Here is a 17,708-nt window from a genome sequence, read left to right on the forward strand (position 1 = left end):
AGAAAATGCTGAGTAAATGCAGAGGTAAAGGCAGAGGTAAAGGCAGAGAGGTAAAGGCAGAGGTAAAAAAAAAACTGTGTGGCTCCACTCCATGACGACTGACCTGACTGACTGCTTCACGTGAATCACGCACACACGTATCAATCCGCATTAAAGGTTACATGCGCAATTTTTAACCTCTAAACATCTATCTATCTATCTATCTCTTCAAACCCTTTGTCTCTTTTTTCACTTTCTTTCCTTCTTTTACTCCTTCATTTGTATTTTACATAACTTATTTCTATATTTCCCTCTCCATCCATCCATCCATCCATCCATCCATCCATCTACTTCGTTCTATCTATCATCCCCCTCTCTCTTTTTCTTCTTTCTTTCTTTCTTTCTTTCTTTCTTTCTTTCTTTCTTTCTTTCTTTCTTTCTTTCTCCCTCCATCTACCCTTCCCATTTTCTTTCTTTCCTTCTGTCCTTTTCTTTTTTCTCTCTTGTTCCAACCTTTTTCTTTCTTTCTTTCTTTCTTTCTTTCTTTCTTTCTTTCTTTCTTTCTACTCCTTTTCTCTTTCTTTCTTTCTACCCCATTTCCTTCTTTCTTTCTTTCTTTCTTTCTTTCTTTCTTTCTTTCTTTCTACCGCTCTCTGTATATATCTCTCTTTCATTTATCCACCCCAATTTCTTTACTTCTTTCTTACTACCCCTCTGTCTCTTTCATTCATTCTCTATTCTCTTTATCTTCTATTATTCTGTTTTTCTTACCTTTTTCTTTCTCTATCTACCCTTCTCTCTGTGTCTTTTTCTTTCTTTCTGTCCTTTTGTTCTTTCTTTCTTTCTCCATCTACCCTTCCGATTTTCTTTCTTTCCTTCTGTCCTTTTCTTCTTTCTTTCTTTCTTTCTTTCTTTCTTTCTTTCTTTCTTTCTTTCTTCAGCTCATTTAGCATTGTTTCAACAATTTCTTCAGCATTCACACCATTTCCATTCTTGGAAATGTTTTTAGTGTGACTGCTGAAGCAGTCACACTATTGTTCTTCTGTTTGGCCATTTTCTTCCGCCTTTTTACGGTCTTCTTCTAGTCCTTCATACTTTGTGCTATTTCAACAATTCATATATCAAAACGTGCAGCTTTTTTTGAACTTTATCGGCATTACTTTTCTCTTTTTAACTCTTTATACTTTTTAAAATATTTAACTTTTTCTGATTTTTTTCAGCTTTATAATGTGTGTGTGTTGCGTCTAACGAGCAGAGCTAGAGTGGTGCTAGAGTGGGGAGAGGCAAAAAAACATTCAGAGTTTTTCTGGCTAAACTGTCAGCATGGCCACAAATTAAACTCTAGACAAATTATTTTCTCCAGTTTTGTAGCCACACTTGTCTTCTGGCTAAAATTCTGGTCAAAAATGCAAAGAGACTTAGATAATAATTTTAAATATTTTTTAAATGCAGCCAGGGAGCTCTCTGCTCTCATACAGCTCAATGCATTTTTTTCACAGCAGCAGGAGAAGGAGCTCAACTTTGTAACTTGCTGTTAAGTGCTTTTTAAATCATTTTAATTCACCAAAAAATAGTCACAGGTCACAAAAAAGTCCTCTTCTTACTTGGTGTGGCTAATTTATACTCATTTCTCTTTATTTTAAGCATCATTGAAAAATCTCACATTCATCAAAGTCTCAACCTCTCTTATTCACAACTCTGTCTGTAGTCCAGTTGGTAAGGTGTCCGCTTGCCAACCCCAAGGTCACTAGTTCGAATCCAGGCTGAGCAATCTTGTTATGTTATGTTGAATTCTGCTCCCCTCCATCACCCTCAATTGGTTACAGGTGGTCGTTAAGAGACGCATTAATTGCTAGTGCCACCATTTGCAGCACATCATCAAATTACAATGGCAACATGCTTTAGTCTGTGCTCTCTGTGGCGAAGTGGCAGAGTAAAGGTTTACTGATCATGAGGTCATGGGTTCGATTCCTGCCTCATTCATGTTGTACTTTCTGCTAGAGACTTCATTCAAATTCTGATTTGTAGACAAACTTCTAATGGCTCATTTATGATGCTTTTATAAAGACCCACTCCCGTGAAAATCGTGTTTTTTGAGCTTTTCACATGTTCCTGTGGCATTTTTCTTGTGTTAGAGCACATATCAGCAGAAAAGGAAGTGCAAAATTGCATTTCTGAGTTTTTCTGCCTTCAAACTGCTGTGAACCAATGGCAGACTCAAACTGGCAGTTTCAGGGAGACTGGAGCTGACGTGTCACAGCTCCAGGGGAGGGCACTAGTGCTACAAGCTGCCGCCCCGTTCTTCATCTGGCTCAGAGGTGAAAGGCTTGGCAGCTCAGTGTAGCTGTAAAGGCATAATAGGTATAGCTCACCTGGTAGAGCAGCTATCACTGTGAGCAAGGACTATGCTCCAGTCTGTGATCGAATCCCAGTGTAGAGTTTTACACTAAATGCGCTGAATCTGTAATTATACAATGTCCAGCTGTCAGCAACCGGGGGGCAAAGTCAAAGTCTTCTGACCATGAGATTGTGGGTTCAATTCCTACCTTGGTCAACCATTTGTATGGTCATCACTGCTTGCACTATTTTTACAAAAGTGTCCTCTACTTACTTGTTGTGGTTAAAGCAGAAGTAAGTGATATATTTGTGTTAATATAAGTCTTAAATAGTTATATCTTCCGACAGCAATCACTTACATAGAGTGTTTGGTCTGAAACACGGGTCTGTCAGTCACTCTGCTCTGCTCTGAGCCTTAGAGAAAACATTTATCGTATCCTACAGTTTTTATCCAATGAGGAGAGAGAACGGCATGCAGGACTGTGTGTGCAGCCAAGGAACGCCGTGAATGTGGCGACGTAGGGACGAGGACTGATATGGTGCGTTCAAGGAAACTCGTATTTTTCCGACTGTGAAGTGGTACCAGTTCGATCTGGTACGAGTTCACCGGTCGGAAGTTACGAGTGGCCGTTATAGTTACTTTCACCGGTAAAACAGGTCGGAAAAACACGAGTGGGTTGCCTGAAACGCTACAAAGTCGTAAGTTGTGACTTGAAGCTGTAATTTACGATTTCAAAAGCCTGCCTGGAACGCAGCATTAGCGAAAACGACCGGACCACTTACCACTTTTTCTAGTTAGTGTGACTGCTGAAGCAGTCACACTATTGTTCTTCTGTTTGGCCATTTTCTTCCGCCTTTTTACGGTCTTCTTCTAGTCCTTCATACTTTGTGCTATTTCAACAATTCATATATCAAAACGTGCAGCTTTTTTTGAACTTTATCGGCATTACTTTTCTCTTTTTAACTATTTATACTTTTTAAAATATTTAACTTTTTCACAAAAAATCTCACATTCATCAAAGTCTCAACCTCTCTTCTTCACAACTCCACTGTAGTGTAGGGGTTAGAGTGGATACTTGCCAACCCTAAGGTCACTGGTTCGAATCCAAGGGAAGAACTCTTGTTATGTTATGTTGAATTCTGCTCTCCTCCCCCGCCTTCAATTGGTTACAGGTGTTTGTTATCTCCTTGATTACTCATACCAGTTTGCAGCACATCATCACATTACAATGAATGACAACAGTCTTGAAAGCAGTGTGCTCTCTGTAGCCGAGTGGCAGAGTAAAGGTTTAGTGATCATATGGTCATGGGTTCGATTCCTGCCTCAGTCTTTTCACTTCATTGCTTGACTTTTGATTCCAATTATTCAGCTGTCATTGGACAGTCTTTGATTCCTCATAGTATAAAGCTCATTGTAACTCAGGTTCTCTGTGGCCATATGGTTAGTGCTCAGCCTGAAATTCACAGACATTTTCATTCTAAGTCATTCAAGCTTGACTCTCAAGCTTTCTTGATGTTGACAGTGTGCAGATCATTAACAGACAACAGTCTCTGCAACCGTGTGTGCACTGTGGCCTAGAGGCAGAGTGGAAGTCTAATGACCATGAGGATGTGGGTTCGATTCTGACCTTGGTCAAACATTTGTATGGTGATCACAGCTTGCACTATTTGCTAATTCTGCAACAGCGTTCAGTTGCTATCAGCAGTCACACCATTTCCATTCTTGGAAATGCTTTTTCTAGTTAGTGTGACTGCTGAAGCAGTCACACTATTGTTCTTCTGTTTGGCCATTTTCTTCCGCCTTTTTACGGTCTTCTTCTAGTCCTTCATACTTTGTGCTATTTCAACAATTCATATATCAAAACGTGCAGCTTTTTTTGAACTTTATCGGCATTACTTTTCTCTTTTTAACTATTTATACTTTTTAAAATATTTAACTTTTTCTGATTTTTTTCAGCTTTATAATGGTTTTCTTTACCCCTCACATACTGTCTCTGTCTGTAGCCTAGTGGTTAGCTTGCTGGTCTGGAGACCTGAAGGTTGCTGGTTCAAATCTTGCCTCAACAACAATTATAGTGAATTATTTTCCCAGTTGTCCTCTGTTGACTTCTGATAACTTGCTTCATGTTGAAACTGCTGCTCTCAGCCTGAAATTCACAGAAATTTTCATTCTAAGTCATTCAAGCTTGACTCTCAAGCTTTCTTGATGTTGACAGTGTGCAGATCATTAACAGACAACAATCTCTGCAACTGCATGTGCACCGTGGCCTAGAGGCAGAGTGGAGGTCTAATGACCATGAGGTTGTGGGTTCGATTCCGACCTTGGTCAAACATTTGTATGGTGATCACTGCTTGCACTATTTGCTAATTCTGCAACAGCGTTCAGTTGCTATCAGCAGTCACACCATTTCCATTCTTGGAAATGCTTTTTCTAGTTAGTGTGACTGCTGAAGCAGTCACACTATTGTTCTTCTGTTTGGCCATTTTCTTCCGCCTTTTTACGGTCTTCTTCTAGTCCTTCATACTTTGTGCTATTTCAACAATTCATATATCAAAACGTGCAGCTTTTTTTGAACTTTATCGGCATTACTTTTCTCTTTTTAACTATTTATACTTTTTAAAATATTTAACTTTTTCACAAAAAATCTCACATTCATCAAAGTCTCAACCTCTCTTCTTCACAACTCCACTGTAGTGTAGGGGTTAGGGTGGATGTTTGCCAACCGTAAGGTCACTGGTTCGAATCCATGGGAAGAACTCTTGTTATGTTATGTTGAATTCTGCTCTCCTCCCCCGCCTTCAATTGGTTACAGGTGTTTGTTATCTCCTTGATTACTCATACCAGTTTGCAGCACATCATCACATTACAATGAATGACAACAGTTTTGAAAGCAGTGTGCTCTCTGTAGCCGAGTGGCAGAGTAAAGGTTTAGTGATCATATGGTCATGGGTTCGATTCCTGCCTCAGTCTTTTCACTTCATTGCTTGACTTTTGATTCCAATTATTCAGCTGTCATTGGACAGTCTTTGATTCCTCATAGTATAAAGCTCATTGTAACTCAGGTTCTCTGTGGCCATATGGTTAGTGCTCAGCCTGAAATTCACAGACATTTTCATTCTAAGTCATTCAAGCTTGACTCTCAAGCTTTCTTGATGTTGACAGTGTGCAGATCATTAACAGACAACAGTCTCTGCAACTGTGTGTGCACTGTGGCCTAGAGGCAGAGTGGAAGTCTAATGACCATGAGGATGTGGGTTCGATTCTGACCTTGGTCAAACATTTGTATGGTGATCACAGCTTGCGCTATTTGCTAATTCTGCAACAGCGTTCAGTTGCTATCAGCAGTCACACCATTTCCATTCTTGGAAATGCTTTTTCTAGTTAGTGTGACTGCTGAAGCAGTCACACTATTGTTCTTCTGTTTGGCCATTTTCTTCCGCCTTTTTACGGTCTTCTTCTAGTCCTTCATACTTTGTGCTATTTCAACAATTCATATATCAAAACGTGCAGCTTTTTTTGAACTTTATCGGCATTACTTTTCTCTTTTTAACTATTTATACTTTTTAAAATATTTAACTTTTTCACAAAAAATCTCACATTCATCAAAGTCTCAACCTCTCTTCTTCACAACTCCACTGTAGTGTAGGGGTTAGGGTGGATGTTTGCCAACCCTAAGGTCACTGGTTCGAATCCAAGGGAAGAACTCTTGTTATGTTATGTTGAATTCTGCTCTCCTCCCCCGCCTTCAATTGGTTACAGGTGTTTGTTATCTCCTTGATTACTCGTACCAGTTTGCAGCACATCATCACATTACAATGAATGACAACAGGTTTGAAAGCAGTGTGCTCTCTGTAGCCGAGTGGCAGAGTAAAGGTTTAGTGATCATATGGTCATGGGTTCGATTCCTGCCTCAGTCTTTTCACTTCATTGCTTGACTTTTGATTCCAATTATTCAGCTGAGACCTGAAGGCAACCTTCAGGTCTCCAGACCAGCAAGCTAACCACTAGGCTACTGCTGCTCTCAACCACTAGGCTACTGCTGCTCTCAGCCTGAAATTCACAGAAATTTTCATTGTAAGTCATTCAAACTTGACTCTCAAGCTTTCTTGGTGTTGACACAGTGTGTTTCCAACAGGTGCAGCTTTGGGCTTGTTAACTTCAGAGTGAGACAGAGTGCAGCTCATCAACAGACAACAGTCTCTCTAACTGTGTGTACACTGTGGCTTTGAGGCAGAGTGAAAGTCTACTGACCATGAGGTTGTGGGTTCGGTTCCTACCTCGGTCAAACATTTGTATGGTGATCACTGCTTGCACTGTTTGCTAATTCTGCAACAGCATTCAGCTGCTTTCAGCATTCATACCATTTCCATTCTTGGAAATCTTTCTTTCTACTCCTTTTCTCTTTCTTTGTTTCTTTATTTCTTTCTTCCGCTCTCTGTATATCTCTCTCTTTCATTTATCCACCCCAATTTCTTTACTTCTTTCTTACTACCCCTCTGTCTCTGCATATTAAACTCTAGACAAATTATTTTCTCCAGTTTTGTAGCCACACTTGTCTTCTGGCTAAAATTCTGGTCAAAAATGCAAAGAGACTTAGATAATAATTTAAAATATTTTTTAAATGCAGCCAGGGAGCTCTCTGCTCTCATTCAGCCCAATGCATTTTTTTCACAGCAGCAGGAGAAGGAGCTCAACTTTGTCACTTCTCCACAACTCTGTCTGTAGTCCAGTTGGTAAGGTGGCCGCTTGCCAACCCCAAGGTCACTAGTTCGAATCCAGGCTGAGCAATCTTCTTATGTGATGTTGAATTCTGCTCCCCTCCCCCACCCTCAATTGGTTACAGATGTTCGTTAAGAGACGCATTAATTGCTTCTGCCACTGTTTGCAGCACATCACCACATTACAATGGCAACATGCTTATGTCTGTGCTCTCTGTGGTGAAGTGGCAGAGTAAAGGTTTATTGATCATGAGGTCATGGGTTCGATTCCTGCCTTATTCATGTCGTACTTTCTGATAGAGACTTCATTCAAATTCTTTTTTAAGCATCATTGAAAAATCTCACATTCATCAAAGTCTCAACCTCTACTTCATCAGAAGTGTTGGAATGGCCTAGTGGATAAGGTTCCTGCCATCCAACAACAAGGTCACAGGTTCAAATCCCACCTGAGCAGTCTTGTTAGTGTGTCAGCCACTTGGAACTTTAACCATGTTCACATGTTCACATGATCAAACTTGATAATGCATATGCGCCCCCACCTATTCTCTTTACCTCTTTCAATCTTGGTTTGTGTTAACATGTTTCTTGTTTATACCACTGCACTAAGATTGATTTGCACTGGAACTACAGCTTTGGGCTCGTTAACTTCAGAGTGAGACAGAGTGCAGTTCATCAACAGACAACAGTCTCTGTAACTGTGTGTACACTGTGGCCTAGAGGCAAAGTGAAAGTCTGCTGACCATGAGGTTGTGGGTTCGATACCTACCTTGGTCAACCATTTGAATGGTGATCACTGCTTGCACTGTTTGCTAATTCTGCAACAGCGTTCAGCTGCTTTCAGCATTCACACGCATTTCCATCAGGAAATGCTACTTCATCTAGTTGTTTTTATTTTTATGTTATATCAGAAAAATTCAAATACTGACTATATTGTCCATGACAGCAAAACTTAAAAAGTAATTAGTTTTGTTGGGGCAGTGTTTAGCTCAGTTGGTAGAGCTGCCGCCCCATACAGTCCTTGCCGGCGGCCCCAGTTGGAATCCTGCATAGAGCTGCCCTTTCTTGCATGTCATTTCCCCCTCTCTACCTCCCCATTCCTCCCCTGTCTCTCTCTAGACTGTACTATCCAATTAAAGGCGAAAAAGCCTTTAATTGGATAGCAAAAAATATACTTTAAAAAAAAAGTAATTAGTTTTGTTATTTGTTACACTGAGTCAGTAACTGCGTCACTAGATTATGAAAGTAACTAATTACAAGGAAAATAACTATTGCATTACTTTTTTATAAAATGCTCAAATCCATCAAACTCATCGCTGAGAGACAGCCTGCTTTCCATTAGTAACACCGTTTATTTATAACGCTGTTATTCCCATCACTGGTTTGAAACCATGAACCAAGACTTACTCTAATGGTTCCTAGCTGTGCTTCAGTTGACCTACTGATCCTATAAGTTTCTATAATAATTTGTTGTTGTGGGTGAAAGTGTATGTAACATGGTGTTTGTACAGTTATTGGTCAGATTCTTTGTGTGTTGCAGGTGGAACTATTGACATGACAGTTCATGAGGTGCTGGAAGGAGGAGCCCTGAAGGAGCTGGAGAAGGCCTCAGGAAACAACATGGGAGGTCAAACTGTTGACAGGAAGTTCAAAGAGTTCCTCAGAGAAATCTTCTGGGATGGTGTCTGGGATGAATTTGAGAGAAAGTTTCCCAGTGAGGTTCAGAGAATGATGTACGATTTCACAGTTCTCAAAAAAAAAACAGAGAAAGATGTTCAGATCACCTGCCAATATAACCTAGGAAAAATAGCTGAGGGAAAGAAAAAGATGGAGCAGTTCTTTGAAAGAGTGCAGGGAGCTTCCTGGAACAGCGGGTCAATCAAAATCACGAAGGAGAAGATGAGGTCCTTCTTTGATGAATCTCTAACCAACATCACCAAAAGTCTTAGAGAAATCTTAAATAAAGACCTGAGCATTGAGTTCATCCTGTTGGTGGGGGGCTACGCTGAAAGCGAGATCCTCCGTCAACACATCATCAGTGAATTCAGACCAAACTGTAAAGTGCTGTGTCCTGCTAAGCCCCAAGAGGCGATTGTGAAGGGAGCTGTGATGTTTGCAACAGACCCAGCTGTGGTGGCATCTCGCAAAAGTGCCTTCACTTATGGGGTAGCAGTCAGTGAGAGGTTTGATAAGTCCAAGCACAAGGTGGAGAAGAAATACACTAACAAGAATGGAGAAGATCGGTGTAAAGATATCTTTATGAAACTTGTAGATATTGATGAGGATGTGGGCTGGGATGAAACCAGAGATTACACCTTTTATCCTGTAGACGCCGATCAGAAAGGTATGAGGTTCAGTTTTTATCAGACAGCCAGAACACCAGCTCCATTCTATGTGGATGAGTGGGGAATAGAGGAAATCGGCTCGGTCCGTGTTGCCATGCCAGACGTTAAAGGTGGCATGAATCGTAAAGTCAAACTGGAGATCAGGTTTGGCTTCACAGAAATGATAGCAACTGCTACTGACATGAAGTCCAAGTCTTCAGCTTCAGTCAAGCTCGACTTCATGACTCAGGAATAAGAAATGTTTCAGCAAACACAGTTGGTGAGAGTTGGGTCAGACAGTTCTAGAATCACTGGAAGTGTCTGTAATCAGAGATATACATTGATCATTTTTCTGGTATAATGACATACTAGGGGTGTAACGGTACACAAAAGTCACGGTTCGGTACGTACCTCGGTTCAGGGGTCACGGTTCGGTACGGTTTCGGTACAACAGACACTACTGAATGTAAAACTAAAATCTGTCTTGTGTTATAAAAGTAAAAAAAAAAAAGAAATAGGATATAAAATTTGTGTTATCATGCCATTCATTAATTCTAGAGGGGAAAAAACTTGCACTTGACAACTGACAACTTTTACAAACAAAACAAAACAAGAAACTAACATCAATGTTGGTTTACACAGTTAATTTGGGCTAGATGCTGTGTTCATGTCAACAGGCTTAAAAGCAGCGGGATAAGTTGTTGCACAGAAGTTGTCTTTTTCCTTGCACCAGTGATTGACATGTGGGAGGGAGGGAGGGGAGGCGGGTGAACGTGCGCTACGTGTTTGATGCGTTTCTAGCGACGCAGCGCGCATCCGTGAAACATCGCCGACGGACTTTGTCCGGTGGACCGATCGCGAACTGCTTTCTATGGTCGCGAGCCGTCGCCGTTGTGTTTCATTGAGAAGCCACGGTGACATAAATGAAGCAGCAGCTCCTCTAACTTCACACTCTCATCACTTCTCTTCTTCGTCTGTTATGACGGTTGCAGGCAGCTTCGAGGCTCATTACCGCCACCTGGATTGGAGTGAGGACTCGACTTTTAAAAAAAAAAAATTTCTTATATTCATTCAGACGTATTCGTCGTGTGACTGTGTGCACCGAACCGTGACCCCTGTACCGTGACGGCATGGGACGGATACATATACCGTTACACCCCTATGACATACTGTATTTTATTTTAGTGAGTTAAGTTTTGTTTTTGCTGTTTAATCACAGACACATTGAAACATTTTTTATATAGTTAGAGTTCCTTTAAATCAAACAGCTGATATTAAAATGGCTGTTCTTCAAAATGGTTATACAATGATAATCCTGTAATAACAAATATTTGATGGATACTGTATGATAACTCGAATATGTCTAATGTTTTGCTGTAATACTGACTTTACATGAATAGTGAAGAGGTATGTCAGAGATCTATAGAACAGATTGTATGTGGGCTACGTATTTATAAGGTTTTTCATCCTGATTGTGATACAGTACAAAATATGTAAAAATAAATAAATAAAATAAATACATAAAAAAAGTTTTATGAAAATTATTCAGAAGCCATTTTCTTCAGGCAAAAACAACAATATGCTGAGACAAAAACAAAACATTAAAAGAAAAAGGAAACAATGTTACGTAGCTGAGGCAGTGTAAGAAAAAAGGTCTTAACTTTAACTTAATCGTGTCAATTTGGGAACAATTGCGGTAAAGACACCTGATAACCTTAAATATATTGGACTGATGGGATGATTATTGTGGTGTTCATGTTGCCGATGTTTTGCCTATTTTGAATGTTGTGTAAAACTAATAAACTAAGAACAAGTAAAAACAGATGATGTTGCTGAATTTCATGACCCTCCAAACCAGAGATGTTCACAAGTCTTTTTTTGCAAGTCCAAGTCAAGTCTCAAGTCTTTGGTAACGAGTCCAAGTCAAGTCTCAAGTCTCTAAAAATAAAAGTCTCCTGTCTCTTCTGGTTGTAATGACCCTTCTATCATCTGCTGCTATCCGGTCTACTAAGAATGCTGCACAGCTATATCTAAGAGATTCAAAGCATTTACTGTAGGTTATTATCACTCCTTTATCTATTAGCATATGTAACAGGGTTAATATTAAATATAATTATATAAAATTGTAGTTGATTTTTTTAAATATATTTTTATCTGTTTTTTTATTCATTCATTTTTTATTATTTTGTTTTATTTATTACCTGACGTTTTATTTTATTTATTTGTATTTTGTATTATTTTCTTTTGGGGCCCCCTGCCCCTGCATTCCTCCCTGGGCGGCCCCACCCCTATATATAAATGTAACCGTTGGTTTTGTTTTGGTCACTTCTCGTCTGGTCAGTTTGTTGAGAGGTGAGTTTTCTTTCTTTTCTGTGTCTGTTGGTGTTTTTATTTTGTCTCTTTTTTTATGTTTTTCCAATTTATATATACATTTGTCATGTTTCCTTTATAGGGGTTGGGGAGACGGAGCTGATTGTGTTTTGTTTTTATTTCTTTCAACTGGTCAGGTATGTTTACTTCATACTGGTCACTTCTCGTCTGGTCAGTTTGTTGAGAGGGGTTGGGGAGACGGAGCTGATTGTGTTTTGTTTTTATTTCTTTCAACTGGTCAGGAATAAAAGAAATAACCTCTAGGAAGACTGTGATTCTTTGAACAACAGTGATCCACGAACCGGTTACACATACAGTATTGATTAGTTGTTTATTATATGATATTATATATATTATATGCTATTTATTTCTTTGTTCTTTTTATTGTGATGGGGGTTGAAGAGGTTGTGTTATTTTTGTGTGTGGGACCCCCTCGAAAACGAGATGCTGCATCTCAAGGGGCTATCCTAAATAAATTGAATTGAATTGTGTCTGGCACACTGCTTTTCATTACATTGACCGTACACAGTAGCTTTATTGTATATGATGGTTCATATGATGAACCACATTGTGGTCCAATGTGTACCATTTAATTAACAGACAAAAACAAACGTGACTTACCTTAAAGGGCAAGAGAACCTGTCTGGAAATTCACACCGTGTGTGTGTGTGTGTCAGAGACAGGAAACACTCTACTCACTGACAGACGTCTTGTTGATGTGTTGGTCAGGACACAGTGGTTGTAGAACAATAAACAACGAAACACACTAACGCCTGATTTCCACCGAGGCCGTCAGCGCCGCGGAACGTCAGCGTCGCGGTCACCGCTGCCGATAGCTGTCACTCTAATCAATATTAAGGAAGCGCCGCAACACGTCTCAGCAGCGTACCAGCCGCGGCTCTCCGCGCCGCAGCGCTATCAATCCGTAGCACTTCTATTTTTGACGCTCCCGTTGCTAAATCGCGTCAAGCTCAACAGAGCCGATCGCACCAGACAGGAAGTCAGACACTGTATCAAAGTAAAACACTTCCGCTCCCTTTCAAAATAAAACACAACATGCACGTCATCTAACTTCACAACAACATTACGTCGGAGAATAAAAGTCAGCTGTGTTGGACTAGGTGCAGAAGCGGTCGTCATGGAAAACTGTACTGCGAAGGAGGCTCAACATGGCCAGGCTTTGTGTTCATCTTCCAGCTCAACAAAACCTCAAGTCGGTTTGTTAAGTCCGGCTCTCATCTTTATGGTCTGTGCGTGTTCATATCAAAGGGGGCGTTTGGCGTCATATGATTCAACTTCTGCACGAAATTGATCCACAACGGGCTGATTTCAGCCAAGAGGAGTGCAATTGTTTTAAAGCAGATATCAGTGGAATGTTTTTGTTAATATAAGTCCTAAATAGTCCTATTTTCCGTCAGCAATCACTTACATGAAGTATTTCAGCCTAAACACGAGTCTCTCCGTCACTCTGCTCTGCTGTAACCCGAGGAGAAAATTTTCCTTGTGGGATACAAGTGTTATCCAATGAGGGGAGAGAACGGCATGAAGGGCTGTGTGTGCAGCCAAGGGATGCGCGTGAATGTGGTGACGTAGCACGAGGACCAATTGATGCCTGACAAGGGCGGGGGCTGCTAACTCATGGTGCGTTCAAGGAAACTCGTACTTTGTGTTTTTCCTTCCTGTGAAGTCATACCAGTTCGATCTGGTACGAGTTCACGGGTCGGAAGTTACGAGTGGCCGTTATAGGGAACTTTCACAGACAACAGGACGGTAAAAACACGAGCTACGGGTTACCTGGAACGCTACCAAGTCGTAGTTGTGACTTGAAGCTGTAACTTACGGTTTCAAAAGCCTGCCTTGAACACAGCATTAGCCGAAACGGCCGTGCCACTGATATCTGCTTTAATGGAGAGAGTATGAGCGATATATATATAAAAAAAAAGCACGATCGCAGTCTGAAGCAACAGTGTTGCTGCAAATACGATGAGAGGAGGCTGCTTTTAATTTTTCTGACAGCTCTTGCGCTATTATATGAAGCTTTATCCATTTAAACTAAATAAACTAGAGCAACATCAACTGTCATTTTAAATTGTGTTTTATATTGTTATATATTCCACTGATCGCAATTATAACGCGAGTGTGTGTTTTATTGGAAGCGAGGCTGAATAGGTTATAGTGGGTTTTTTTTTAGGTGCTGCACTACAAGCAAATCTCATATTGCCTCTGTACAAAGACAACAAAGACCTTTTTAAATGTGAAAACAGCGGAGACTTATTCAAGATTTGCGTTTGGGCAACACTGATATATAGCAGGCAAAACACTGGAATTAATTTATTCATGGCCACATTAAGTGAAGTTATTAACTTTACTGATTATCCATCTGATTGTCTGTCCTGCTGCGAGCGAACAACTTCTTTCAGTGGTGACCATATACTGTATAAAGGTGGTGACTGACTGTAGGCTATATAAAATAAAATATATATAGCCTAATATATAATGAGCTCCTGACGCTCAGCTCAACGGGTGAGGAGGCGGAGACAACTCTCGGCGGAGACGCTCAGAGAGAAAGTCAACAGCAGCGGATCAGCTGATCTCTCCCTCCGTACAAACGCTCCGTTCTGATCCAGCTCCACTGGACTTTCAAAGTAAAGGTGCCGCCAGCTGTAAATAAATTAAAATAGTGAAACATCAAAAGCTGTCGCCACTTTGTTAATATCAACCGCTCTACACTGTATCAAGAGCAACGATCTCGCGTAGCCTACGTGCTGGCTCGCAAGGCAGCGCTGCGCTGCCGTAACACGTCCGGTGGGGATTGACGCCGGGCAGAGGACGGAGCAAAACCGCGACGCTGACGTTCCGCGGCGCTGACGGCCCCGGTGGAAATCAGGCGTAACATTCATGTATTTACAAAACAATACATCCCATAATTTCCACTAGTAGTGGTGCTGACAGGACAATGCTGCTGTAATGAATGCTGTAACAGCGCCATCTGGTGGCCATCAGTGTCTGTGGTGAGGTCACTGTGACTGCTGCTCCTCTTCCTCTCACCACTAAGATCAGTCATCAACCTCCAGACCATGTGACCTCGGTCTAGGGCTGCAACTAACCGTTATTTTGATAATCCATTCATCTGTCCATTGTTTCTTAGATGAATCAGATTTTTTTTTAAAAAGCACAAATTTTATTTACATTGTAGGGAAGAGAAGAACGAGGAGACGAGTTGGTTCTCAGTTTGATCCAGCATGTTCAACTATTCTATCTATTACTCAAAGACAGAATGTTATTCCAAATGGACAATATTAGTGAAAGAAAATGCACAAAAAGTCTTTTTAAGTAACTAGAACGGCCCAGAGCTGTTAAACTAATAATACATTAAAAAAGAGATGCGCGGTGACAGCTGCCTACGGCAACTCCACTTGGACAAAATTCGTTAGGGCACTGCATTGATTTGCTTACAAGCGGAAGTCTGCAGCATGTTTACATCCAGAGGAAAATTCTGAAGTTGATCATTCACCGGATCAACCACAACAACCTGACGTTACTCCGACAGTTTTCAGTTTCGCTGCCACAGCCCGTCCTCCCCCGACCGGCCCACGTATTCACACCGTGATAAACACCAGTCACCGTGGCAACAGGCTGGACCCTCGGTCACACACCGACAACCTTACACACACACAGCAGCGATCTGATGTAAACATCCGTATTAACTGTAATAGCGCCATCACCATAAAATAAGACGGTAAATGATCATCACATCTCTAATCTGAGTCTCCACACACCGAGCTGAGCAGAGGAACAGCTGATCAAACCTCTAAGAAATGTTTCTTACCTTCACTGGTGACGTCCAAATCAGTCAGCAGCAGCAGTCATCAAGCTCCAACAGTTTAATAATCCATCGATATTATTCCTGTTTACATGGCGTTCCTCGTGGCCAGCGTGTTTCATTCATTTGCATTATGTGAAAAAAAAGTTTTGGTGCTAACGTTAGCTAAAGCTTTAGCTAACATTAGCACCAGGAGTTGAGTTGAGTTGCACCAGGAAGTGACTCACAAAAAGGAGTGTGTGTTGGTATTTGAACAGGTGATACGTTAATATAAATCAACGCGGCGGTGCGTGGCGCAGTTCGAATCCCGCGTCAGGCAGTCCTTTCCTGCATGTCATTCCCTCTCTCCTGTCTATCTCTACTGTGTGCTATCAAATAAAGCCAAAAATATACTTAAAAATAAATAAATAAATAAACATCAACCGCTTGACTGTGCACTTGTTTATCAAAATAAGGCGCCGTAAAAATAAAAAGAAGAGTCCAAGGAATAGAAACTGAGCTCTCCTGCTCAGTATTCTGGTAAGTTCAGTTCAAGAGGATCCAATGTGTGTGTTCTGTGTATGAGCTAAGCACTGGTCCCGACCAGGTTATGTTCAGAGTTTCATCCTAAAATCGGCTATAAAAGCGCCGCTGTTTAACTATTTAAAGCGGAACTATGCAGGATTTGGGCTGTAATTATTGTGGCTCAGAGTCACTGTGATGGTTGAGTGACCTGTTATGAAGTGAATGGGGTCTAGGCCAATGCGCTCACCCCCCCCACTGGCTGAAAACCGCACTTGCAAGATCAGTCGTCCGTCTCGGTGTTACAAATCTCGTCAATGGATAGAAGTATCGCGAGAAACTGCCTTACGGCAGTACGAGATAAGAACGCACATGACGTCATGCATGTCACGAATCGTGATTGGTTTGAGTTCGGAAAGTCGGAGGAAACCATGGAAACATGAAATGTTTACTGATGAAGTTCAGCTTGTGGCTAACGGGGAGCTAATGCTAACACAGATACACACACCATGGGTCTTTATAAGATAATGTAATACATCATGACACACACACACACACCTTCGCGTTTTGGAACCTTTATTCCTGTGTGTGTATGTCTGTGTCTTTGTGTCTTTGTGCCTGTGTGTGGCTGTATTAGCGTTAGCTCCGTGTTAGCGTTAGCTCCGTGTTAGCATAGCGTTAGCGTTAGCTCGGTGTTAGCAGGGCTTAGCAAACAGCAGTAAACACAAGCACGTGTAGGGGGGGTGGAGGAGGTGGCGGCGGAGAGTTTTTTTTTTTTTACGACAGTGACATGTGCCTCCCAGAACTGTGGGGGAGCTCCGGAGAGGGAAAAAAAGAGAAACCAACGAAGGAGCGAGCTATTTCCGGCCGACTTGCATTGTTCTGCTTTAACTCATTTTCAGCTGCGTCACCTTCACTTTGAAAGTCCAGTGGAGCTGGATCAAAACGCAGCGTTTGATCCGCTGCTGTTGACTTTCTCTCTGAGCGTCTCCGCCTGCAGACGTTCAGCTGAGGGAATACGCTGCTCAGCAGTTGATCCGACTCGCAGACTTTAGCCTATATATTTCACTTTTATCACCGCTGAAAGAAGTTGTGCGCTCGCAGCAGGACAGATAATCAGATGGATAATTGGTAAAGTTAATAATTTCACTTAAAGCAATACTTACCTTTCTGGAACTTTTGCACATTTCTTTGTCTAAGTTAAAATGCTATTAATAATCTGATGATACATTCAAATGTAAGAGAAATCCAACAGGGTTAAAAACTCATCATTTTTTCATTCTCATATAATTCTGAGAAAAGTCTGACCAATAATATTATCCGGTCCGATTAATAAGATTTGACGAGCGACCGAACCTACTTGATATGTAATCACTTTGTGCACCCCTCTCCTCCTCTCCCCCCTCCCGACCAGGAAGAACGCTTATTGACAGAGCAGTAGCAGGACACAGAGAGCAGAGGAGACTAGAGTCACCACACAAGAAAGAAGGTTTTTGGAAATAAATCGTTTTTTAAAAGAGCAATAACTGCAGCCGCAGCTGGTCGCGGAGTAATGTCTGATATTGTAACGTTGATAGTGATCAGCCCCGAGTGATACGTAAACACAGGACGTCACATGTGTCTATAAAGCATCCAGTGCTAACGGCTAGGGGGCTAGG

At 41.2% G+C, this 17,708-nt stretch overlaps 1 protein-coding gene across 1 annotated transcript in view; it reads left to right on the forward strand.

Annotated features, from left to right (window-relative positions):
• The window catches only part of LOC146965751 (heat shock 70 kDa protein 12A-like), a 41,672-nt gene extending 32,013 nt beyond the window's left edge, over positions 1-9,659 (forward strand). The window contains exon 4 of the mRNA XM_085765503.1: positions 8,573-9,659. Coding sequence (XP_085621629.1) covers positions 8,573-9,612 — 1,040 coding nt within the window. The 3' untranslated portion in view covers positions 9,613-9,659. The remainder of the gene's footprint in view (positions 1-8,572) is intronic.
• The last annotated feature ends 8,049 nt before the right edge of the window (positions 9,660-17,708 follow it).

This window comes from Trachurus japonicus, chromosome 21, assembly GCF_045865225.1.
Source record: "Trachurus japonicus isolate A0001 chromosome 21, Traja_1.0".
Classification (NCBI taxonomy): Eukaryota; Metazoa; Chordata; class Actinopteri; order Carangiformes; family Carangidae; genus Trachurus; species Trachurus japonicus.